Below are 26126 nucleotides of genomic sequence, written 5' to 3' on the forward strand. Positions count from 1 at the left end.
AATCTGATTAATTCTGCCTTTAAAGTTTAGATTATTATTTTAAGCTATAAACTTAAATAATTATCTGACATGGTAACAGCATAGTGAAAACCAGAAGACAAGCCATAATCAAAGTGCTTTCACTCTGCTAGGGAGCCTCGTTCTGCATTAGCAAAGTACGCTAGAGCTAATAAACAATGCCCAAGCATCAGAACACAGAATTTGTCAAAAAAAGAAGTATTTTAAATATGCATTTCTGATTAAAACATTGAACTGTATAAACTAAAAATACAGAGAAAACTTTTCTCTGATGCAATGTTTACAGGAAATAATCTCAAATTTAATCCAAAATGCACAGACTTCCTTCTGTTGTCTTCACTATTTGGTTTAATTGCACAGTTTATCAGTTGTTCTATACTGTTATTGTTAATGATTGAATATAATATGACATATCTATAAAATAAGTCAGTCAGAGATCATCAGTTTACTTAATGATAGAAAAAGGGCCCTTTAAGGAAAAAGGTTCTGGAGTAGTATCCCATTCCCTGCTGCTCTCCCACATGAAAATAATGACACAAGATTCAGGTGTTAACCTGAGTATTTATTGTTGTTGTTGTTTTTTTTGGCGGGTACCTGTGTTTTCTGAATGGATGCTGGAAAACCCATCCGTTGATTTTTGCATAGGTCTTGCCTGTCAGTGGACAACCGTCCACTTTGGGGATGGAAAAATCAGTACATCACAAAAACCATGCAGAAATAGTGAAAGGCACAATCACCATACTGTAGATATCAGATACACCAAATTTTATATGTCTATATATTTAATTTTTTTATGGGGGGGAGGGGTGTATACTAATTGAGATGTAACATGGGTGAAACCCCAAGTGTTTTTATAAGCTGCCATCATTTCAGGGCACAACATAAAACATATGAAACTCCCCAGACATTCAACGCTTTTCATTTAAAACATCCTATTGGTGAACGACTGTTCTAAGAACTAGATGGGAAAATACAAGCATATTCTATTGTATTTTTATGATACATTTAATTAATTTATTTTTTTTAAATATATAAACTATCTGTCTCCTGCCTCATCCTTTCCCTGTCCACATCATTTAGGCTCGACACACCTGGTGACCACTCCCTCTCCCCATTGTTAGATGACTTTCAGTCTTAAACCACACCTTTCAATAATCACACACAACATACTGAGAACACATTTCCTTTTTTTTTACATGACACTGGTGAGAAAGGAAGAAGAAATAAAAATAAGGAGAACAGGACAGGTTTGCAGCAGCAGATCTGTGGTGATCTTTACACACACCTCCACCTGTGATCTCTCATCATTATTACCCTGTTTTCACTCGGTGTGTACTATTTCACTCCAGCCAAACAAAATCCAACTGTGGAGACACAATCAGTTAGTATTGTTGAGCCTCTGGGAAGTAAGGAAGCCTCCATAGAGATCACTATGTGTGTGCATGTTAGATTCATCACCTCAGATCCATCTCCTGCACCATTCAGAGGAATCAACAGGATACATAATAGTCATCTTTAAACAGGAAAAAAAAAAGATCATATATCATAAATTAACAGATATTAACAGATTTTGAATAAAACAGAAGTCATTTATAGGATTATTGTCGGAAAGGAAAACATTGTGGTATGTGATTCAAAGGAAAATAATGTAGAAGATCTAAATGAGACAAGACGTTTCCATTTTTCCAAACACTCAAAAAAATGAATCCCCAAACTCTCAATCTGTCCTTTGAACCCACCAGTACAGATTGTGTTAAAATCATTGTACCGTATCCTCACCAGCATCCATACAGCGAGTGCTGTGCTAAGTGGACCCTCTGGAGGGCAGTGTTTGCCTATATGGCACATCAACTCTGAGTCTAGTGCTGTTGACTGCAGTTGGGGCAAAGACACCACTTTTGGCCACTGAAATGCCCTCTTGATTTGATAATGAGCACAGAGGTGAGGCAGAGAGGGGATTCTCATTATTTAGTCCCACTGGACGCAACGTTGTGGACTCAAGTCCTGAGAGGCTTTGACATCTAACAGAGTGTTATAAATTGTTTTTGTAATATTTACAAGACAAATAAATGACCATTACTCATGTCTTTTTAAAGAGTTTTCTAGCATTTGACGTGTCAATACACCTTCTCACACAATCAAAACAAAAAAAAAAAAGAAAAAAAAGAAAAAAAATCACAAAAGAAAAACAAGCACACAGCACACCGCTAAAACTTTTGACTCACAAAATGTATGACAGTGCAAACTTACATCCATGTCTCAAATAATTTACAAACATTAGTATACACTTCAGCACCATTGTTTACTATTGTTGTTGAATACATATCAGTAAGCTAGATCTTTAAGTGGACACTGTTAGTGCTGGATGTGCTAACGAGTAAGGGACAAGGACACTAATGGGGGAGATGTTAGAGAGCAATGGGTCGCACATCCATTAGCAAGATGATAGTTTTGACTGTGTTGCAAGGGAAAAGTGGATTCTTGTTAGGCATTTTAGGGAGACATTTCTTCCCCCTTCTCCTAACAGCTGCGTCATGGGCAGTCAGTGACGATGAAAGTGTCAATAGATCGTACTTTCTTTTTGGTGTTCACGTGGATAACGTGAGATCACAGCACACATTGTGGATGAAAATGGCTGATGTGTGCCGGGCACATTGCTTGAAGTTTTCAGACCACACATTTAATGATCATCATGACGATCATCTTGCGTATGATCCGCAGGGAGCATTTTTTGTTTTTATTTTAAATTTAACATGTACTTTCTTTCTAGATTTCTTTTCATTCATTGGTGGAACCATACAGAGACAGAGACTGTAATATAATGATAATTTACAAGATAAAATGAGAAGAAAACAATCTAACAAAACAAAATAAAGAGTTGCCATCAATACCGCTCTGCACTTACTATAACATACCATACCCTGTAACCCAAAGGCAAGCCCTGTATCCTTTCCCCAATATCTATTTATACTTCTTATCAGTTATTTCTGTTTATTGGTGTCCATAACACTTAAACAATGTGCCTTATTCATTATCCAGAGCAACAGCGATGAAATATGCAAAACAAGGGCTGCTCAAAAGGGTTACATAACACTTTCCTATGACCATTTCATCTCCATCACATTCCTTTTAATACTATCTAGTTGTAATTCATCATCATCGTCATTTCTTTTTACTCTTTAGTCTGTTTTGCTCCTGCGCTCACCATCTTCTACTTGCTCCTGTCCTTCCTCAAAGTGAGAGGAGAGAAATATCACAATGTTTGTTTCCTGTGATGAAACGGGCTGCTGTCATTTCCTTGCCCGTTGTCTTTTTACTTTACGTGTAAGCTGGGGAGAAACAAGTACCTCATGATTTTCCTCTCACACTCGTCACACACGGTATATCCTTCTACTTTTTCTGGAAAATAATAATCACCTGTAATATAAAGCTTCGAAGACGTGATGAGTTGTTTTCTCTGCAAAGATACTTAACTTGTCTCTGTCTTGCATGGATTTCACCGGAGAAATCTAGTTTTAGTTCTTATAATTCCAAATCTTTATCTCAAAATTTAACAAAGTATTTTAGGGGTTTTATTGATGAATTAATTTAAAAAAAATGCTTTGAGGAAGAGTGAAAGAGAATATATTACTAAGATAGGAGATAAAAATCAATAGCGCTAAACTTTTTGTTGTTTTTCAGACATTATTCGTTCTAAGTATAACCTGTATAAATATTTTGAAGACTTTTTTTTTGTTGTTGTTTGGATACTGCAATGGACAATAAGTATAATAATAAAGGTCTACACAGATCTACTCAGAGGGCTTGGTTCATAACAGCTGAATGGGGGCATAATACTACCAGGTAGAGTCAGTTTGTGACTAAACCAAAACCAAAAAGCTACTGGTGTACTGGTATCCAAGGGTAATATGATGTAATGTGCAGAAATGATAGCAAATATGCAGTGGGTGAATACATTTAATCGTGTGTGACTTGGAGCAGACTACACACTACTAATGCCCTCAGAGTAAATGATGCCCCCTGGTTGCTGGGGAGTTTAGTGGCAGAAGTTGCGCTTGCTGGGCTGGTGAAGGAAGGTGTTTCTGGCGTGGCGGGGGAACTGCTCCCTGGTGAGGTTTTGGCGTTGGATGCGGTTGCGGCCCAGATGGCGCCTCTCGATGCGGGCTTTGCTACGCTGGACCCTGGCCACTTGGGTGACCTTGGCCAGAGCTCCGGCCTGGGCAGCTGCTCCACGGCTCACCCTGGTGGGCATAGTGCTGCGGGTGGCGGGGGCAGCAGCTGGCTCAGCCACTCTGCTGCAAGGGGCCGGAAAAAAAAAGTGAGAACATAAGTGTGATGGTTGTGATTGTCATGCTGATGCTGAAAAGCAGGTGAAGGTTAAGTGTAGCTAGAAGTTAGACTGGGTTGCAACAAAAAAGATTAATTTAAAGCTACTACAAGGAGTTTTTAACTGGTTATGAAACAGTCTCAATTTATTCCCAACACCCCTGTATGACCTATATAAGTTAACAAGACCATCTGCGAAAAGATAGGCTGTTTCTGTATAGTTGTTCTTTACACCACCAGGTCTTAAACTTCTTGAATCATGTGAAACTACGCTGTGTTTACATTTTCCCAGGCAAAGTTACAGTGAGTAGTATGTTATCCAGTCAAGCAAAAGCAGGAGGAGATTTGTCTTTCATTGATTTAATCTTTAATGTTATATTTTGTTGTTATTATGGTGGAAACACAAGCACTTTTTCCACAGGGGCCTCCAGCATCAACAAAATATGAAAGTTTGTTGTAGTAGCTTTAACCTAAGATACGTTCTAATCAAAGGTCAGCAAAAGTGTGTTTTATAATGAGTAAATACAGTTTTAAAATTAAGCAGGACTGTTGCACAATAAAAAACTAAGCCTTGTTTAGTAAATCAACATTTGTTGCTTGCTTGCTTACCCAAAAATAAAATGAACAAATGAAAAATATGTTCAAGTGCTGTCAGGACCTAGTAAGTAAAAGGAAGGGTAAACTTGTTAACTTTAGGCTGCTCTGTATTTCTTAACAAGAAGTTACTAGCTAGCAAAAGTTAACAAAACATAATATTGTTTGCTAGTTTGCTTAAAAGTTAGGAAATCATTACGTTGTTTTCTAGCAAGATGAAAAGCCAATAAAACATTACAATGTTTGCTAGCTGATAAAAAAGGACCTTTGCTAAGTAGTTAAAAAGTTACGTAGCCTTGTTAGCCTGCTCATGATGAGAAGCTTTTTTTTCTCCTTCTTTGAGAAAAACTTGTTGGACGAATTAATGGAACAATATGGATGGATAATAGAAGATAATAGACTATAACAGTAAGGAAAAGGGAGACTGCCTGGCAGCAACTGACAGATTGTTTTCACTGACCAGCTGGAGTTAGAGAAAGAAGAGACACATAAAACTCAGTTGGGCTTTGAGGAACTTGATTATTTTGCTAAATCCATCTCTAAAAGGCAGCCATTTTAAAGGCTAAACATCCTTAACTGTAAGTTTTAAGTTTATACTGCATCACATTTTAAATTTGAGTTAAAAGTTTTGGTGCAACGGTTAAATTTAATCTGGATTTAGAGTGAAAACTAAACTGAGTTGTCAAGATTTTATTAATTTATTTTTAGTATTAAATTAAATTTAGTATTAATTAATTGTTTTTATATAAACCAGTGTTTAAAAAAAAGAACAGCCACATAGCTTTTAGAAAGGTTTTGGAAAACTTTCTCTTTTTAAGTTGTGAAGTAGTTATTTCCCAAAAAAACTGACGGGGTTCAAAATGAATGTTTTGTCTGTCTGTGTGTAAGATGTGTATGGTTTGGTTCCTAAGCAACCACATCAGCAACCTGGCAACCACTGGAAGAGGATGAAATGGAAGGAGGCAGGCGGAGTATGACCTCTACTGGCTAAATGTTATCAATGTTATTAGTAGCACCAACAGAGGTTCAAATAAAATCTTTCTTAAATTTAAACTAATTCAAAACTTTGTAAAACACAATCAAAAGTTAAACCATGAATCAGTCAAGTTTAAAAATGAATCCTTGTTGGTGCAACCCAACCAATGAGTGCTACTTCTCACCTCACGCTGCTCGCCAGGCTGACAATGCTTTCCTCTCCCACCACAGACAGGTTGCTGTTGGAGACCATGGACAGGTTGTTCGAGGAGACGTACACGGACATGCTGGGGTGCTCGATGAGCAGGTCCTCCATCGGGCTGGCCTCCGCTGTGGCTCCCTCTGCAGTGAAACAGGGGGGAGGGGTGACAAACCAGCTCTCATCCATGCAGCCTCTCTCTGACCTACTGCTACCCCCACTGCCCCCACACTCACTTCCAGAGCCAGGGGACATTGACGGGGTGGAGGAGGGCGTGGACAGTCTGGCCCGTCTCGGGAGGGTCACGGGTGTAGTGGCACCCAAGTCTGACGGGCTAGCGCTTGGACAACACAGGGGGTCTGATGATGGTCCAGCACCTTGTACCCGACCTTTATGTGTCCTACGGCGCTTGTGAGGCGCGTGGGGAATGGGGGCCGGGCATTCAGTCCTTGTGTGTGTGTCTTGATGATTTGATTGGTCACTGTCTGGAAATGATTGTGCGATCAGTGGGGCTCCCGTCTCATCGTCCGGCTGCATCATGCATTCAGATTCTTCTGAGCACATGGCAGCGATGAGATCGGGGATGAGATGGTCAGTAATGTAAAATTATGCAAATGTGTCAGATTTTCAAAAAGCCATGCGGGATGAAGAGGGGCAATATTTAAGGGATCACATACGCACGCGCACACATACCAGTGTGGGGGGAATGTAAGGGTGTTTAAAAAAATTGGAGGAGGGATAGAAGAGGGGGTAAGGAAACACAAAACATAAAAGAGTCACATCATTAGTTGTGTTGACCCTCTAAGGTTTTGATTATGTCAGTGACATAATGTTTGTCTTGACTCTGCTGAGAGGTAGTTTTATGTTGCTTTTGATGTTTGGTTGGCTTCTGAACAGGCACCAAAGCAGATTTTCATACTCAGTAATTGCCTTTGTCATGATTGAGATCATAAACAAAGAGGAAGGAGATGTATGTGTTTCCATCATCTGACAGACAACACTGTTGGTGTGGCAGCCATGTGGGTGAGCATCAGTGTAGTTCTGCGCCACGCCCCAACTGATTCTTCACCTCACCCCATCACCCCCATCATTCTACACTTCAAATGTTAGCAGCATTGACATGCAAGTGAAAACAGAAGAATTTCTCAGCTTCGTAAATCTTGGAACATAAAACACATTTTATAACTCGTACTTAAGTGTAGTTTGGTGTGGCTCCAGAATGCCACACTGACCTATCCAAGCCAACATTACACTTCCTGTGTTGAGACCAGTGACATATATAGAAATGGATGACATGAGAGCTCCCCAAAAGTGAAGCCAAAACATCTTCATTTCCCCCTGCTGGCTGGCGACGGTATAGGTCATAAACCCAGCACCTTCCATTTCAATAGATAAGACACAGCCAAACTAAAACATCACAGTACACGTCAAATTAATTTTTCCTAAAGATGGTTTAGTTCCTCTAGCTGATGTATGTTCAAGTGTTAATTTTTCTAATCAGTTTGGTTTTAATTTATTATTTTATACTATAAAAAGCAGATTTCATATCAAGATTGACAGCTGAGCTCTGCTCACGACTGAGTCAGCTAGCAGGAATTTGAAAGTGAATCTCCGATCTCCACTGAGCCCTCTACCAAAAGCCTTTTTTTACTCATGGGAAAGGGAAAAAAGAGGCTGCAGCTGTCTGTCATTGCAATACCGTTATGTTTCCGTGTCCCGTTTTTTATTTTGTTATTAAACCTGCCGGCTGTTGTTAGTGTATTTCTTTCAATAATGCCACCATTGTTTTCATAGCTTAGCTGCCTCAGTGAGTTATACCTAGCCAGCTACCTTTATTTCAGGCTTCCACAACTAAGTCAAGGAAATGTGGTGTGGACACGAATGCCCTTTTAAACCTGGCATGAGAATGTATGTGGGACGCTCGCCTGGCAGGTATGTCATCTGCCCGCTCCCTTCATTGGAGAGTTTTCTCGGCTGGGTAAGACGATTTGAGGCTGTTGTCAGGGCGATAGTGGGAAGCAGTAGTGACTACAGCGGTGAGCTGGTGAACAAGTCGGCTTTTCTGTTATGCGACATCGTCATATGACGATTTAGTAAACTGCCCAACCCTGATCACCTCCGCGCAGACTGACGTCACCAGCAAAATATGGCAGTGCTTGTATCCTGGATATTTTGGCTTCACTTTTGAACAGTGGGAGGAAGTGGAGCTGCAGTGTCCATCTTTATTTATGTCAATGACTGAGACTCACCAGGCAGGTTGACAAGCATCCATCCCTCCTCGTCGGCCTCCGTCACACAGGGGTTGGGTCCCTTCAGCTCAGCCGCCACCTCTTCTACCTCCCCAAACAACAGGTTGCTCAGACGCTGAAACATGACTGCTTGTAATGTCAAGTATTGATGACTCTGGTGCTTTTTGTTGTCCACAAAGAAAAAGCTGTAGCTGCCTTTTTGAATTTCTTTTTTTGTGTTTTCGTATCACTTGTTGCTGCTTTTATGCAATTCTTTGTCAGATTTTTTTTTTTTTGTCTCCTTTTTCTCAATTGAAGCCCTTTGCTGGATCTCGGTTTTGACAAACAGGAGTGGACAGGCTTCAGTAGTGCAAATGTAAGGTTTCACTTGGTTTGGAGCAAAGGCCTAGAGAGAAGAGAACAGGAGAGAGAAACAAGAGGGTGGTTAGTGGTAATAAGATGACGCTTCACTGTCAACACATTTTCTTTAAAAAGGCGTCTAATCATATTGGGTTAATTTCCTGTTTAGTCAGTGTACATGAGATAAGCACAAGAAGGGAGCAGTGCATGCAGTAACGGCTTTCTTAGGGTTATTTCCAGACGCATTACAACAAGATGGAACCATTTTTTGGACGCGGATCTCAAAGCATTTTTACCTAGATTGTAATGACAGGTTGATAGGTGAAAGACTCGTTCCAAATCCCATTTGCAATTCCTCCCTTAGAATGTCACTGACTCAGAGTCAGTAGACTGGACCTTGAAATTATGTCACCCCTGTCAAGAGCTATAACTTATCTTCAACTGTGCAATGCTGACGTGATAGTAGAATAACTTTGTCAATAACTCCACTGTGAAATAATACTTCAGTTGTGCAATACTCTAGTGTACACTGGCATCAATACTACATTTAAACTGCATATTTGACTGTTAATCTTGCATTTTAACACACTTATTTATAGACCCATGTCCAGCTTTGTTGTTTATCTACTCTGTTGTTGTATTTGTGTTATACACATTTTTATATATTTATTATTTATATTTTCTTACAATTCTCTATGCTTGTATATATTTCTATTCTTGGTTTAAGCAACTGTAGAGTAACTCTCAGGGATCAATAAAGTATTTCTGATCCTGACACAAACAATGTGTCACTAAAAACAGTCTAGTTTCAAGTTTCCTCTGATAGCTTGCATGTAAGAATAGCTGAAAATAGTATGACTAGCTTGGATGAAGCAACAAATTTCCCAGTTAAATATAAATTACTGGCACTGAGGCTGTTCATTGAGGTATTTGATTTTTTTGGTTATTTGGGGGCAGCGCAACAAGCTGTAAAACACATTATCACCTTATTAAGTGCATATGGTGGATGTTTTAGCACACAGTTGCCTGTTTACACATCCAGCAGACGTTATTAGTAATTTTGAGCCATGTTTATGGCTGACAGACAAATGAAAGCCTAGTATTCACTCTCCCTTTACCTCTGTTTTGGTCTCCACCAACTCCTGAGAGAAATATCAGGTTTTTTAGCTGCTAAATGCTCCACTCTGTTCACCAGCTAGTTGCTAACTTTGTCTGACTGTTGTTTGGTGCAGAGGAGGTAGTTGATTTATAGCTTTTTTCCCTGATCTTCTGGAAACAACATGATAAGAGCAGCGGTGAGTGTGGACCTAAACTGAAAGGTCGTGAGTCATGAGATTTCAACATGGCATAGCTGATATATATGTTGCCTGTATATAAAATGGGATATAATTTTAAAATTTCACATGATTGCCTAACTTTAATAACTTTAAAATACATACAAGGTAATAATTAAATTAAACCAGCAAGAAAGAAGCTGGTGGACAATGGCTGCACTCCCCTCCCCCACGAAATTTAGATAACCAATCAGCACAGTCTCAGTCAGGACAGATGGACAGGCTGGAGAAGGACAGGAGGGGGTGAAAGGAGGTGATACAAAGAGTCCGAGCCTCACAAAGTCAAACAAAGTGAGTGTGCACAATGTTAAAATGTAAAGATGGTCAGAGACATTAGGGCAGAAATGACTGAGGCAAAGGACAAGTGCCTGTCCTAACTGTGTGAACATGATGATGTAATGTTGAACAGATGTTTGAACAGCCATCACTTACAAGACAAACCCCTACATGTTCAAAGGCCGAGTTTTATTTACTTAAACTGCGTGACTGCAGAAGAAGGAATGACTGAAGTGCAAAACTCTGCCAATATCTGTGCAACTTGCTGACACATTTAAAGATATATCTTGAATTGCCGATTTGTTCTCATCTGCTTTCAGTTATATATTAGTTTACTTGTATCAATAGTTTCAAATTTAGAAGTTTAAATTCCAGATCATTGCCTATTTCAGCCCACAATCTGTTTGACCCACAGCCTCCTCTCTTTTATTTCTCATGGAAATCCAATATGTGCTGCTGACACTCAACTATTTCAACAGCCAAAGTAGAAGTAAAGTAGATCAAGAAATGATGGAGAACAGATTAAAAGGTGAAACAAAGTGCGAGATTTAAATAAGGAGCAACGAGACATGGAAGAAGATATGCATGGATGGATGCTTGTTGGGAAGCTGACACTGCCTGTCCTTATTTGGAGAATCTCCATGGCCACCAGGAGCATAAAGGGAAGAGATCACCTAATTGTAACCACACAGTACATGCTCTTGAGATTTCTCATGTCAGATGGAGTAATAATCCTGTTAACAAATATAGTTACTGTCAAGGAGACTGTTCGTATGGCTGTATGCTTGAAATAACAAGGGAAAGGGAGAGGCACATGACCAGGGGGAGAAAATGGAGCAAAAGGCTACAAAGGTAAAAGCCTATCCCCTCTCCCAAAAAAACCCCACTGCATAGAACGCTGCTGTATTTTTAATACTCTGGGTTGTATGAGGTCATTTCGACTCACTTTTTCTAGGTCATGTGTTAAAAATAAAAAAGGTGGCCCATGGTTGCTATATTTTGGGGATTTTGTAGAGGAAATCCAATAGGATACCATGATACTGAGTCTGAACTAAAGCACTGCAGTCCACCCTCAACACTGAGATTGTTTTAATGCATTCCTGAACAGAAACTTAAGTCATAAGACCATGCTGAATAAATCCAGATAAACAAAATTTTGGTGGCAAGGCCTGAGGGCCATTTTGCATAAGGTGCAGCAGACATCCACTAAAAAAACACACACACACGTTCAACATGGACTACATTCAGCACTTCCCTGATAAAACACTTTTATCAGTTGGTGGCCGTGGCAGCTAATTCAGGGCTATCTGACTGGTGTAAATATAGCTATTGATACAGCTAATAGAGCACAAATAAACCCCACTGATAGGTTACATCCTGGAGGAGACAGTTCCTTAATTCTTGACAATGTCAGCATGATAATTAGGCAAGTCTGGCTGGTTTGCTATGTCTTGTCTGTCTTGGTCAGTCCACTCACCTCTTTTTCTCTTTTTTAACAGTCCTGCTTTTTCCCTTATTTTCCTTATTAGTTTGATTGCAGCTACATTAAAGTGCCTAATTAATGGTGGATGTGTACAGAACTATCTTGGCCATATTTATTATGTTGTAAATATTAATAAGACGGGCTGTTTTATTACATTTCAGGATGCTTTTATAGCATCTGGCCAGGGACAACAGGTGAAAATCAGCCATCTAGGCTTGCTTGTAGTTCTAGGACTAGTATGTAGGATTTAGTGGCATCTAGTGGTGAGGTGGTAGATTGCAACCAATTGAATACCACTTGCCTCACCCTCTCCTTGCAAGCAAATAGGATAAATTACAGTGGCTGCAAAACTCATGGAAAAACTCAAGAGGCCACATCTAGAGCCAGCTTTTGGTTTGTGCACTCTGGGTTATTGTAGAAACATGGTGGTTCAACATTGCGGCCTCCATGTAAGAGGACCGACACCCTCTGTAAATAGATGGCTCATTCTAAAGGCTCATTTATGTCATTATTACATGCATCGCAACATGTGAACATCTTTCTCATGTCCTGTGGACATGTCTCACTTGAACTTGAACTTGAACTTTGACTACTGGTGGTGCTGCTGTAAACTTTCTGAAAATGTGCACAAATTTGGATAAAATCTTTGCAGAGTGTGCACAAAATGCTCCATCCATGTCAGTATATGTATCTAACATTAAGCGTAAATGAGCCTTACAGCAAGAAAAACACAACAATTCTTATTTTCAGATGATTATACACTTAAGAGATGTTTCCTTATTCGTAGATGGTCATTAGGAGCAGTGACAGGTCCTATTTTGTGTTTTCATTCAAATGTCACACTATAATTTCAATTTTACAGGCACAAATGCACATTCTAAAATATAAAAACAATATAAATACCTTGTGGATCTTTGTTTTGACATTGGTCTTTAAAAAAAGAAGTAGGAGGAGTAGAGCCGGATGGGCGGGGACTCACGAAATAAAAACAAGACGCCTGTGGCGTCACTCATACGTCAGTGACGCTGACAGAGAGGCTCCAGCCTATTTGGCGACCGCAGGAGAAAAAAAGAGATCCGAGCAGCAAACATAGCGAAAATCTAACATATTATGACCGCGTAAAGGCGACCTATATGGCTTTTTATGTGCGATGTGCATTTTGCAACACTATCCCGAAAACAATCCATCAGGGACGGCTGCTGTTGTCGACGGTTATCGTCCGGAGTCACTTGACGTTATGAAAAAAAAAAATGCTCTTAGCAACAGTGTTTACATTTGAAACACACAGAGATCCCCTTAAATGTAATTTCGTTGAATGAAACATCGACCTCGAGCTGTCGGCAGCCGACTGACCGAGAGAAGACAGGACTTTCTGTAGGGTATCCAGGTTAAACATGAATTATCCGTATAAGCTGCACAGCTGAAGGGTCAAAGCAATGACAGTTGTGGCTCAGCCAGCGACACTACACGAAAGACATCGACTGGAAGGGCCAACGACAATACAATGACACTGCTATTTAATTCACAGAATAACACAAGTGACCGATTTTGCAGAAAAAAAAAAAGATCAGCCTGCAAGGTCCGCCTCCTAGAGAAACATCAACATCCGCCATCGACCTCACTCCACATCAGCATTTGGTGCAATTTAGGTTACAAAACAACGGCTGCAAGATGTAGGCTACACGTATACAGGCTGGTGTCATTTTTACGGATATCGGACGTCGAATTGACCTGACTGAACCGTTTGGTTTGGGCTGCTACAGTATAGTGCTTTCAAATCTCTTCTTTTTTGACCTAATAATAGGTCATTACAAAGCAGTCAAAGATAGCCCATGTAATGACAGACAAAGCTGTGTAATTCTACATGATGGCTCGTATCTGATGGATATTTTATGCAGATGTGAAACAAATTTAGCTCATTGCCCCCCCCCCCGAAAGCACACAATACAACATCAAGTGTCAGATTCAAAGCAAAATAAAGAAGAGCTTACCTGCCTTTGCAATATTATTCAAGTTGTAAACGAGATCTCACACACAGTAGAAACGACAACAATTCTTAAAGCATAGCTTTAGATAGAGTCTTTAAGTGAGGTAGTTAAAACACCATAATACAAAAATAAAAGGCTTTCTTCTCAGAAGAAGGGCTTCGTGTAAAAATATTACACTGATGTTTTCAGATCATAACATCTGCAGCTGTTTTTCTTCCTCCTCTCCTCTATTTTTTTTTTTCTCCTCCGCTGCAGATTTTCCTCCTGTTTATTGCTGCCTCCAGCTGATCCTCGGATCAGAATGTAGAGCGTACAAAACAGCTGATTGTGAGATCACAATACGCTCGGCCACGCCCCTGTCCCCGCCCACAGCAGACAGACCAGCCAATCAGAATATTACACAAGCCACAAGCCGGGCCTCTCTAGGTAACACAGGGTGGGGGCTGGGCGAGAGAGAGAGAGAGAGGGAGAGAGAGGAGCTGCTGTCAACCTGCTCTCAGATGGAAATGGTGACTTCAAACTGAGCTTCTACTTTCACCATCGCCTGCTGTTTGTTTGGAGTCAGGGCTGGGGGGGGGGGGGGGGGGGGGGGGATGTTCTGTGCTCTCTTCCTTTAATTTAACAAGGTGAGATGAAGATCTGTTGACAGCAAAAGCGATTAAATTGTCAACTGTGCTTAATTAAACACATTCAGCTGCAGAGAGGAGAGCACAGAGCTGAAGCTGTTGCACCTGACCTGTTATATCAGTTCGGTGTAATTTAATATGCTTTATGGGCACAAATGTCTTGTGAACAATATTGTTTAAGTGTTCAAGACAATAAGACACAACAAAAAGAGTAATACAGTACATTGCCACTAATAACAATGACATAAGTCACTGCTCTTATAGCACTTATCACTAAAAAAACTATGAAATGAATCAAATATTAAACTTGCTTTATATAATACAGTCCTGTATCTCTCTAAAGTAGGGGTCTCAAACTAAAACTGACCTATTGTTATTGTTATTGTCATCTCATAGGAGGGGCACTTCAAGTACTACAAGAAAGCACAATATTTCTGAACATTTTTTTTTATTTCAATTAGTAATATATCTTTGTCACACTTAAAGGTAGAATCAGTCAGCTGCTCATAACCAGAAAGATAGTTTTCTGTTGAGTCTCATCCCCAGGATGTTTAATGCTGCGTTGGTAAAGTGTCCTGAACACAGCCAAATAATGAGAAATACAGGCAGAGAGAAGGGTCTCTGCAGATACAGCCACCGCTTTCTAGAGGGTCATAAGTGATGAACGCAGATTTAGCATATCACGCCTTTAACAAACAGCAGTTTCTGTACGTTTTAGCCGTGCACTGGACATAAACTCAGCAACTCCTCTGTCATGTTGAATTAGTCTTTAATCACCTTGAGGAAAATAGCTAGCTTAGCATTGTTGGTTTTGTCTGTGCTTTTATCATGTGCAGAATTGTGTTTTTATTTAAATTGTATATGAAGGGGTAGTTTAAATTGGTATGAAACAATGAAATAAAACAACAATTTTTCAGCCTGGATTACATTATATTTTTGACATCATGTCAAGGGCTGTAAGGAAGGAGAGTGGGGGTCTTAATGGCCCCGTGCTGACAGTTTTAGGCCCCTGGTCTAAACAGACAAAGGATAATATGGTACAATTCAACGACGAAATTCGAGAAAAAAGTACAATTCATAAAAAATACTGTTCTTTAAGTAAAATAAAATAAATTCATAAAAAAAGATCAAGATAATGGCATATATCAAGTAAATGGATGTTGTGTGTGTGTGTGTGTGTGTGTGTGTGTGTGTGTGTGTGTGTGTATGGGTGGGTGGGTGTTTTCATATGGATATTAGGCTCAAGATATATTTGTCACATTCAGTGATGTTTTATTTATGTGTCCCTCTGTGACATGCAGTCACATATTGTGCAGCTAGGTGTGCTAAATGTCCCTCTCCTGATAGAACCTTTTGTTTTTCATTGTCATCTAGTTCTTTGAGTGGACTCCTGAATAGACCAGAACCACAGACAGACCATATTCTGTTATATATGTTACTCTTTTGATATTTGTTTTAAAATGTTAAAGGCACAATATGCATAACATTTTCCTTGAAAATGGCAATGTATAGACTCATTTAAATATAACCCCTTTCAAATATGACCATTCATTTTCCCCTCTGCCTGTATTTCCTTGTTGTCAATATTTTGCTGTGATCGGGACATTTTACCAACCTAAAACATCTGTATGTGACGTCCTGAGAATGAGACTTAACAATCAGCTATCTTTCTAGTGCATGTACGAACAGCTTGGACAAATCTGACCTATTCAACTTTAAACTGCATCTTTTCATTTTGGTGTTTATTTTTCAGCGGTTGCTGAATATTGTCCATCATGAATGATACAAGGCAATCTCCTTTGCATATTCTCCTCTTATGACACAGATAAATGACTGACCATTCACCAATAGACATGCTTATGCCAAGCTTTGAATATTCAAATTATTAAATAGTCCCAGTTCCATATTAGTTTTCCTTGGCCCAGGGATGCTGGTGAGTTTACTTTAATTTCCATTTGTAAATAGACCTCTCTCCCCTCCCCCTCAGTGTCCAGCTTTTCACTCCGCCTTAGTGAGGAGGATCTCCACGTGTCACTCAGTCTGCACCAGCCAATCAGACATGCTCTTTCTGAATGCAGCATTTGTGTGGCCAATCAGCTATGGAGAAGTTTTGAAAACCCCCCTGGTGTTCACTTTTTCACTCTGCAGTCTGCAAAGCTTTGAGAATCCCCACTGCCTTTATTACTGCAGATTGTGCAAACCGGTGACTGTTGACCGTGACTGTGTGTGTGCTTATGCAAGTGTGTGTTACTCTAGGTGAGAGAGCATCCTGCGTTGTGCTTGGATGAAGTCTGTAGAGTATTATGCATAATCCTGTAGCCTATGGTCACAGCTTGATTGTGTCCATGCATACATGTATGAATGAGTGTGTGTGGCTATTATGTATGTTTATGTCCACATATACAGGATGTCAGTACACACCAACATGCTGCCAGGACTTACTGTGAAAGAGGGAATTCCCGTACTAAAGCTGGAAGCACACTACACTAGTTATAGCCTTATTATCTCCAAAGTCTGGCAATGACGACTGATTCTTCTTCAAGATCTTTCAGGAGCTACACATGTCTGCACAAAACTGGACGGGTCACTCGGGGTTTGGACTCCTATGTCCTCCCTGCCAACTGAAAGTCAGCCTAGTAGGTGCTATCATGATGACATCAATCATATATCAAATTTTTGCATCTAGAATAATGTCAAATGTGAGAGAAATATGAAATCTAAAATTTAGTTTGTCTATTTTTGCAATCTGAAAATAGTGTGTGATGCAAGTTGAATCCTGGTGCATCTCCTCTTGGAGAACCTCTGGACAAAAGCTCTTTTTGATTATTATAAATGTACTATTTAATAAAAAAAACCCCAATAATTTTATTTTGCAGAACACAGGAGTTGCCTTCTGCCGCTGCCTTGACCTGTTACTTTGTTTAGGTTATTGTTTTACTTGGTGTTTTAAAAAGTTTGTTTGGATTCACTGAAGACACAAAATAACACAAACAAACTAACTGACTGAGGCACCCGAAGGAAAGTAAGTTTTGTGTGGTAACATTACTATTTTTCCCAAAGAAGACTGATTGAGGGAGAGAGAGAGCAAGATTTGGTTTGTACAACGGTGGTTAAAAGACTGTCTGATGGCAATGTAAAGCAGTAAAAATATTCTACATATAGTGTACAATTAAACTGATATTGATTTTTGTTTGATTTTTTTTAGGTAGCTAAAATCAATTTTGTTGCTGACTCCTACTTTTTTTTTTAAAAAGCTTTTTACACCAGTACTCCTGCCACTTCTCCAGACTGGGGTCATGCCAAACACCATCTACTATAGGTAATACACTGACTATGGAGAAGTACCTCACCCTTCACTTCAAATAATCCAAAATATCCCTTCTGGGCGTTTGCTCAAGCATTTGGCAGTGAACTTGAAATTACAGTGTTTTGTTTCAGGACTACTCATTGCACAAGTATGTCATGACATATTTTTATTATACATGTGAATGTGCTGTGAGTAAGCAGACCTGGCTGTGCGAAAGGATGTTTTGAATCAAATTGAAAACAAATGAACCACACCTAACAGGGTTGCGTCCCCAGATGCCTGTGTCTCATACCAGCTCCTCAGTATGAGCTACTTTTCCTGCCGTAGACTTTGTCAGATTGTTAGCACGGCAGTGAGAGATGATAGCAAGAGTCCAGCACAGCATGAGCTCTCTAAAGGCAGGATGATAAGGTTTCGCCCTATACAGTTACCTGGTGCTAGGCAACTCACGGAGACACACTCACAGACACACACGCACGCACGAGGACACACATTCACCCTGTGGTGGCGATGATATCCAAACCCCAGTAACACAGTGAACACAAACAATTAGCAGGAACGGTTTGTGCACCTGTGCTTTGTGTTCTCAGAAGTAATCAGAAGAATTTGCAGGCCTGGTGGTGGAACTTGTCATGTCATGTTCTTGTAGCATGTGTCGTCATGTCAGCAGCTATCATGCGCAATGAATGATCATTAATGGGCTATTACAACACATTAGATTAAAAAGACAACCGTGACCAGGCTCTGGGAGTAATGGATTACATATAATTGGATTCATTCTCACACAACACTCACAACACCGCTCTGGTATTAGTTAAACCAGCTAATCTTAAGGAAAAATTTTGTTCTAAACCAAACATTCTGGCAAACCCTGGTTTAACTCTTAGCTTGTAGCTTACCTATTTTGACAAGAGACAGGAAGAGTGTTAACATTACATTACATTCAATTATATCTGGCACGTCTTACTTCCAGGCAAATGTGTCCAGGATGCATGTTGATATTTCAGAATTAATTTACGCCTTTCCTATCATTTTGTGTAATGCTAATGAATGAATGGTTGAATGCTAATGTTAGCCGTTGTCTCACAGTAGCTGATGGGTTACTTTAGCTTGAAATATGGCCCCATATTAAATGTGTTTGAAGCTGATGATTCATCAGGAAACACTGAAACGATAACAATTTGTCAGACTCCCTGTGATAAACAAAACGTTTGAGCTTACCACCCTCCTCACTCCCTGTGTGCGACGTCTGAGAAAAATGCCCCCTGGTGAATTGCTTAGTTTGTTTACTTTATTTTCTCCGTCAGCCAGCGTTGATCCGTCAGCTTCATCAGATATTTGCTAATTTAATTTAATTTAACCACTGTCAGCATCCACTGTAGGGCTGTAATAGGGCTCCCTTTTGTAAGTTGTAAATGTTCATAACTCATTAGTGAGATAAGTCAGCAGTAAGCAGCAACAGGATCTTGCCAAATAGTGAGACCACATAGATACATGATAATTGTGCTATAAACTGTTTATAATTTATATAATATATTTATAATTTTTTGAACCTAATAATAACCTAATTATAAACTATTTTTTAGACTTTATAAGGATTTTTTTTATTGTAAAGTGGTACTGATATCTGTAGTGATTATCTTATGTATTTGATCACAGCTACATATTTCAGTAATAGCTGGGGCTTGAATACACCGCTCAAGAACAGACAGAAAAGAGGTTTCCACTGTCTGCCTCTTTCTTTTCCTTATCCACGCCAGAGCTTTCACTGAAGTTGCCTGGCTTCACAGAATTCCCACAGTTTCCCAAGCCCGTTGGAGAAATAGGTGAAAGGTCACTGCAATGTCTCCCCGCCACTCTCCCCCCCGCGTGTGTTGATGTTCATGAACGTGACATGCAGCTCTTGTTTAACGACATGCCTATCCTTGCCCCAGCTGACACAGCTAACTATGGCATGTGTGTGAACGCAGAGGGCTCCTGCTTTGTTTATGGTTAAAGACTGAGGTGTGGCGATGGACAAGATGACTCAGAAGTCCGGCTTGCACTGTGTGTGCGCTGACACTTGAAACAGACAGTAACTTGTTTGTGAAAAGCTGTTTGATTTGACGACTCATCCTTTCCTTGAGTGGGAACAAAACAGATCCTGAGGGGGCGTGGAAGACAGTACTCAGAGTTCACTGAGGCAACTTTTGAATGTTTTGTTTGTTTGTTTTAGCATATTCTGCTGACTAAACGGTCTGTGTTTGATCATCACACAAGAATATCTGTCTGTAGGGATGCAGTTAAAAAAAAAAAGAAACTGCAAACATGGAAAGGAAAATAAACAGTGAAGGTGTGTCCACTCTTCTCTCTTCTTTGGGGTTCACATTATGTCAGCAAACAGGCATGATTTTGTTGACAAAATATAATAAATCATATGAATTCCATAAACTTGAACTTCAAAGCCTTTTTTTAGAGATGACTTCCTATTTGACCTTACTGACCTCCTTTTCACGTGCTGTGCAGCCTTTATTTTTGGTGCCTCTCTCTCCTCTCATCTCTCAGGCCTCTCTGCCACCACATAGCTGGCTGCTGGCTGATGATAAGACGGCGGCCCCAGAAGATAGCAGACCTTCTTCCTGCTCTACCACTACCAGCACACTGTACCTGGATGTGGCACAGGGGGCTGTTCAGGTTGCAGATGTCTGTGCAGTTACACTAGTCTAAAATATATTCAAAAAGTTCAGCTGTTTATAAAGCGATGAGAAAATGACCATATTTCTCACTAGATTCATTGCCTCAGTAAACAGTTTCCTAATGAGTTTATGGTCTCGATCACTAGTTTCGAGTCTTCTTCAGTACACCATGATGTTCATTTTGTTAATGGTCCCATTTAGAGTAAAATTCCCAAGGTTCCCAGTCAGATCCAATCAGGACAAAGGTTTAGCGATGCAAATCCTCCCTAGCTCCACCCTCTTCTCCAAATATGGTCACTTCTGGCTCCAAAAACTCCCAAGAGGGCGACTGCTGTAATGTTTTGATCAATTCATGCTGATGGTCTGTCCATTAGTTAAAAGTTCAAGGTTATCTTTGTTGTTCCCTCTGGGAAATGTGTTGTGCAGTAAGGGTTCACATGATACAAAAGGGCAACATCATCAAATGCTAAGACATTTCACTAAAAAACAAAAATGTCAACCTGCTGGTGGTGCTACAGGAAAAGTCAGGGGATTAGGTCAGTCAGGTCCGCCGAAATTGCCATTCCTCCAGCTGCAAAATGACAAGTTGTAGCTTTATGAGGAGTTATTTGCTTGAACTACTTCTCTCTGGCTCAGTGATGTTGCCAGACACCAAGTGGAGTAGTTATCATATTGTCCTGTGTATAACTGCAACTTGGTTGGTTTATGCGGATTAAACAAACAGGATATGAGAGTTGGTATATGGATTTTTTTTTTAATGTTTGTGAGCTCTAGGCTAGCTGTCTCTTCCTGTTTCCAGTTTTTTGCTGAACTAAGCTAATGGACTTATGACTCTTGTCAATGCACAGACTTGAGACTGCTATCAAGCATCTCAGCAAGAAAGTGAATAAGAGTATTATCCTAAAAAGTCAAACCATTCCTTTCAAACACTGGTAAAGGGATTAATATCTGCATCTACATCAACATCTCCAAAATCCAAAGTCTGACAAGTGTGACACTGACAAACCCAAACAAGCAAAATATCCAGATTTATAACACTCACAGGGGAATATGGAAAAAATAACATCTGTAAAAAGTTCAACAGTCTATTCATGCAGCTGTTATTAAGAGCCTTCAGTGTTGCAAGACCTTGATGTTTGGTCCAAGTTTGTTTATGTGCATTCTGTGTGAATGTGTATGGGAGAAAATAGCAAAGTACATCTACATTAGTACAGTTTTGATATGCTTCTATTTGTGTTTGACATCAATTTCCATTACACTTCAGGGGGGAAATATTGTTTGATTTGTTTGATACAAAGCTCTTGATATGTTAATAAATACAATGATTAGTTGGATTAGTTGGAAATTAATCTGCAAATATTTGGATAACTGACAAATTGTATAAGATATATTTCAAGCAAAAATTACAAAAATTAACTGTTTCAGTTACGGAAATGTGAGAATATTTTCTATATTGAATATTTTGTGTTTCGGACAGGGAGAGAGTGACCTACTATTTTTGTGATATTTTCTCAACCAAATGACTAATTGATTCACTGATGAATTGGAAAAATACTTTGCAGATTAAACTCCTGTTCACCTCAAAATCAAAAATACAAGTCTGTAGTTCTGTTTATCCATCTAGATTGTTTTGGTATGAGTTGCTGAGTTTTGGACATATCGGCAGTAGAAATGTCTGCCTTCTCTTGAATATAATGAAACTAAATGACACTCGGCTTCTTGGTTTCCCTCCAGAAATTATGACCTGGTTACTCAAGATAATCCACAGTGAGCGATTTTATGTAGGAACCATTTTTTTGCTACTGAGCTAACTATATAACAGTGCAAAAGGAAGCGTGCATCTACTCATGGATGAGAGGTTATGGCTCAGCTGATAAGGACACGATCAGTGTTTACATCCCGCATTGACATAAGCATGATCCTTTTGTCTGTACTTGGGCAGTATCTTTTTTTTTTTCATGCCTTCATGTCTTCCTGATTCTACTGGGTGATACGATAGTATGATGGTATTTGTGTAAATCAGTCTGCCACTTGTCCACTAATATGCACGCTGAACTAAATGTACACACTCACTATGCAATGTTTCTCTGACCAGTCAGTTATCTGCAGTGTTTGCTGGCTTACCTTTATCGCTGAGACTAAGCTGAAAATGTTCCCACACAGGTACCGAGGTATTTTTCTTTTTTACTAGTTAGTTCAGTAACTGTGTCCCACAGACGCCTTAGCTCAGCCGCACTGCCTTGTCCACCAGTAGAGGGATTGACCTCTGGTGGTGCGCACTACAATACATCACCTCCATACAGCATCTCTTTATCAGTGTAATAGAAAGAGGAGCATCTGTCTTTTTGATGGTATTGAAAATTGTCCTGTCAGGATTTCTTAATACCCTGTTATATTGTAATACCTTGATCCTTCCGAAAGCCTCCTTTCATCCATGAGTAAATGTGTGCTTCTTCCTGCATGGTGATGCAGTTGGTGAATGTAGTAGAATTATTTTTTTTTTTTACATGATAATAATGTCAATGCTCAAATGCTCAAAATCTGGTCAGGATAACTGGAAAAACAGACATTGCTGTAAAGTTTTTCCAAATGGCTCCTTTGGCCAATATCTCCAAAACTGTGTACATGGATAAGTAGCACTACAGGCAAGAGGAAAAATATCTCTCTCATTTCGAGGTGAACAACTTCTATTTTGACCGGCTACAGTGGTAAAATGCATTAGCATTAACAATTTAACAATGTATTATATAATTATCACTCACAGGGGCCATTTTTCTTTTTTGCATGAGTACTTTAACATTAGTAGGCCATCCCCTTTTAGTACTGTCCACTGTAACGTCTGAAGGTCTGTGGACTTAGATAAAGAATTTTTTTCTGCAGCTCATATTGCATACAGACTGTCTGAACATGCTGCCCTCAAACGGCACTCCACGGTCCCAAGATAACCCTCGCTCCACACACATAACACTCGTCTACTATTCCTTACTCAGCACGGGCCCAACATGGTGGGCTCCTGTCACCAATCCAAAATCACATAACAACAACAACAGAGCTGATATCAACCAGTGTCCCCCCTCCTCCTCCTGGGAGACCCCTCTGCAGACTGGAGGGGGGATGTTAGTCTCTCACCCATTCCTCTCCCTCTTTCCTTTTCCCTTCTTCAGCCCTCCTAAATACCTCATGCCATGCGTGCATCCCGTGGGTCTGTCCCTACAAGGCTTAAGCAAACAGGGCCTGGAAGTGGTGTCCTTGGCAAGGGTGTGCTGATAAACACAGCCTGAGTGAGGACAGGCTGTGCTCACCCCCAGGGGGGCGGGGGGATGACAACCCCTCATCCATGCTCCCCTGGAGAATGAAACATAACGAGGGAGCTATTTTAGATTCCCAAAAGGATTAGGGTACCTGGGGTGATGAGAAAGCACTCAATTTCAGAAATATTGTGTTGTAGGCAGAAGGGACTTACGAAAGGATGGCAATTGCCCTAGGCCCCAAGCTACCATGTACCCAGTAAAACGCCTCATGAACTTACGGATAAGATTTTTTTTTTTTTTTATTGTTCGCAAATTAATTATGTTTTTGTTGCAAAACTTCAGAATAAAATATGAACTGTAGTCAATAGTGAGAGACAAATCATTTTTTGTTCTTGGTTGAATTGTGCCCTGAACATATGATGAATGTTGCAGACAAGACAACAATGTTGCAGTTTGCAGTAGTTTTGTTGTTGTGTAGTTTTATGTGATGTGCTCAGTCAACTACATCTCATGTCTTGCACAATATGCATGATCAATGGCAAAATCGCTTTAACATTATCTTACATTAAGTGTTTTATCCAACGACTCCTGGTCCTTTTTATCAGGCACAAAGTAAAAAACAATTAAGATCCAGGAAGTAAACATTATTGTATTTTTCCGTGATTTTGATATAAAAATGCAAAGCCACAGCCTGTTCATTCTGCTGCTGTCTGGCCAGAGATACAGAAGTATTGAAAAAAAAGGGATGTGTTTGCCTTAGGCCCCAAAATGACCGAATCCGCTCCTAGTTGAAGGTCACTATATCCATCTGTTTTTTATGTCATTTGTCCTCATCCTCACCAAGTTGTCCCTTCTTCCCCTCCAAGTTAGTGTGGGAAGAAAAGGAGCCCCTTGCCCAGATGTGTCCCCTCACTAAAACCAAAACATGACCTGCAGGCTAAAAATAGCTCAGAGCAAGGATTAAAAAGAAAACTGAGCTACAAATACAGCAGATTTTTTCCCCATTCATTCAGCCTGACGTCAATTCACTTCTTGTATTTCCAAACATTAGTATAAACAGCTGTAAGTCTCTTGAGCCAGAGTACTTTTTTTTTTCAAACCATTCAAAAAATACCACTAACAGCTGAACCTCACTCACACACATACATAGAAAAATACAGTACGCGGGATGGGTCAAGGGTTGAAACCAGGGCAAAGTTGTGACCTGAAGTTACATAACTTCACGTCAGTCAGACCGAAAATATCTTGCCCAATCATCTCCTGTTACAAAATCATGTACAATATGCCTAATGCGTATCTTTATATAGCCTTCCTGATGCCGTTTTCACCAGTAGGGGATGTAGCTCAGTGGTAGAGCGCATGCTTTGCATGTATGAGGCCCCGGGTTCAATCCCCGGCATCTCCACTCCTTTTGTACACGCTACAGCTGTAATGAGCAGAGGGATACGATCGAGCGTCAAAGTTTTGCTAAAAGATAAGACAGTCGCAAAGGTTGCATAATCTTTTGCCGATGGCTGTCAACGTAACTATAAACAGCTGAGTGAACTGCTCTGAAAGTCTCAAACTAGGCCTGTGAATAATAAAACCCACGTGAAAATTAATCTATTCTCCTTTTCCCTATCCAGTTGCATTTGGCACAATTCATAAAAAATATTAATAAACAGTTATTACATACTTTTCATACACTGATGAGGGCTCACTACTTCGCAAGATCTAGTTACACCTCACTAATTAATATATATATATTTATAATTGGCAAATTGGATCCTTATTGTAAGGTGTACATTATATCACCATTTATTCATGAGTTTCTACCATTCAGAATAGGCAAAGGGAACCCTTATTTTTAAATGGTGCATGCTGAAAATTGTAATTTGTAATTTGATGTGCAAAATTATTATGTTTTTAAACTATTATGATATGCTGACAGTGGTTAGATGCTTGTAACTTCTTAACAAATATCTGATAAAGCTGGCAGGTAAAAATGCTGCTGATGGAGAAGAAAAAATAAGCTCAGTAAGCTATGAGTTCTGAGGCAGGACAGGACAGATATATATGGGCTCACTATCTGACAAGCAACAGGTCACTGTTGTCCTTTCTATCTAAGTAATTACCTAATTATGAACTATTTATAAATCAATTATAAGGGTAGGCTTATTGTAAAGTGGTACAGATCTCCATAGAATTGTGAGTATATTATTAAATATAATTTCAAAAGGAGGGAAAAATCAAGTATATGTGATGCAATAAATAGGCTTTATCAGTAAGTATCAGTACGTCCCCTAACTGAAAACTGACTATGGAACATGGGATATTAAATATGGAGCTGTATGGGACATGAGAGTACAGAGGAAAATATAAATGCTGATATTGCACAAGATATAATGTATAGGTATTTATAGGCATATATGATTATACTGATAGCTACATATACAGATGTGTAGTTCAATTTTCTTTTTATTCAAATGCTTTTTTGTTTATTTTAA

At 39.6% G+C, this 26126-nt stretch overlaps 1 protein-coding gene and 1 non-coding gene across 7 annotated transcripts; one reads left to right on the top strand and one right to left on the bottom strand.

Annotated features, from left to right (window-relative positions):
• Nucleotides 1-559: 559 nt before the first annotated feature.
• tp53inp2b (tumor protein p53 inducible nuclear protein 2b) lies at nucleotides 560-14101 on the bottom strand. Of its 6 annotated transcripts, XM_084720971.1 has the most exons (5): nucleotides 13789-14101; nucleotides 8362-8746; nucleotides 6349-6666; nucleotides 6099-6255; nucleotides 560-4313 (listed from the first exon to the last, which is right to left on the bottom strand). In XM_084720971.1, the coding sequence occupies exons 2-5, from the start codon at nucleotides 8483-8485 to the stop codon at nucleotides 4055-4057; spliced, it is 858 nt and encodes a 285-aa protein (XP_084577097.1). In that variant the 5' UTR covers nucleotides 8486-8746; nucleotides 13789-14101; the 3' UTR covers nucleotides 560-4054. The 6 variants fall into 6 exon arrangements, with proteins under 6 accessions (XP_084577097.1, XP_084577096.1, XP_084577093.1 ...); XM_084720970.1 differs by having other exon boundaries at nucleotides 6099-6663; XM_084720967.1 differs by having other exon boundaries at nucleotides 6099-6666.
• Nucleotides 14102-24973: 10872 nt separating this feature from the next.
• On the top strand, nucleotides 24974-25045 carry trnaa-ugc (transfer RNA alanine (anticodon UGC)). Its single transcript has one exon. It is a non-coding gene; the product is annotated as a tRNA-Ala (tRNA).
• The last annotated feature ends 1081 nt before the right edge of the window (nucleotides 25046-26126 follow it).

The sequence above is a fragment of the Lutjanus erythropterus genome, chromosome 6 (genome assembly GCF_056507025.1).
Source record: "Lutjanus erythropterus isolate fLutEry1 chromosome 6, fLutEry1.hap2, whole genome shotgun sequence".
NCBI classification, from domain to species: domain Eukaryota; kingdom Metazoa; phylum Chordata; class Actinopteri; order Lutjaniformes; family Lutjanidae; genus Lutjanus; species Lutjanus erythropterus.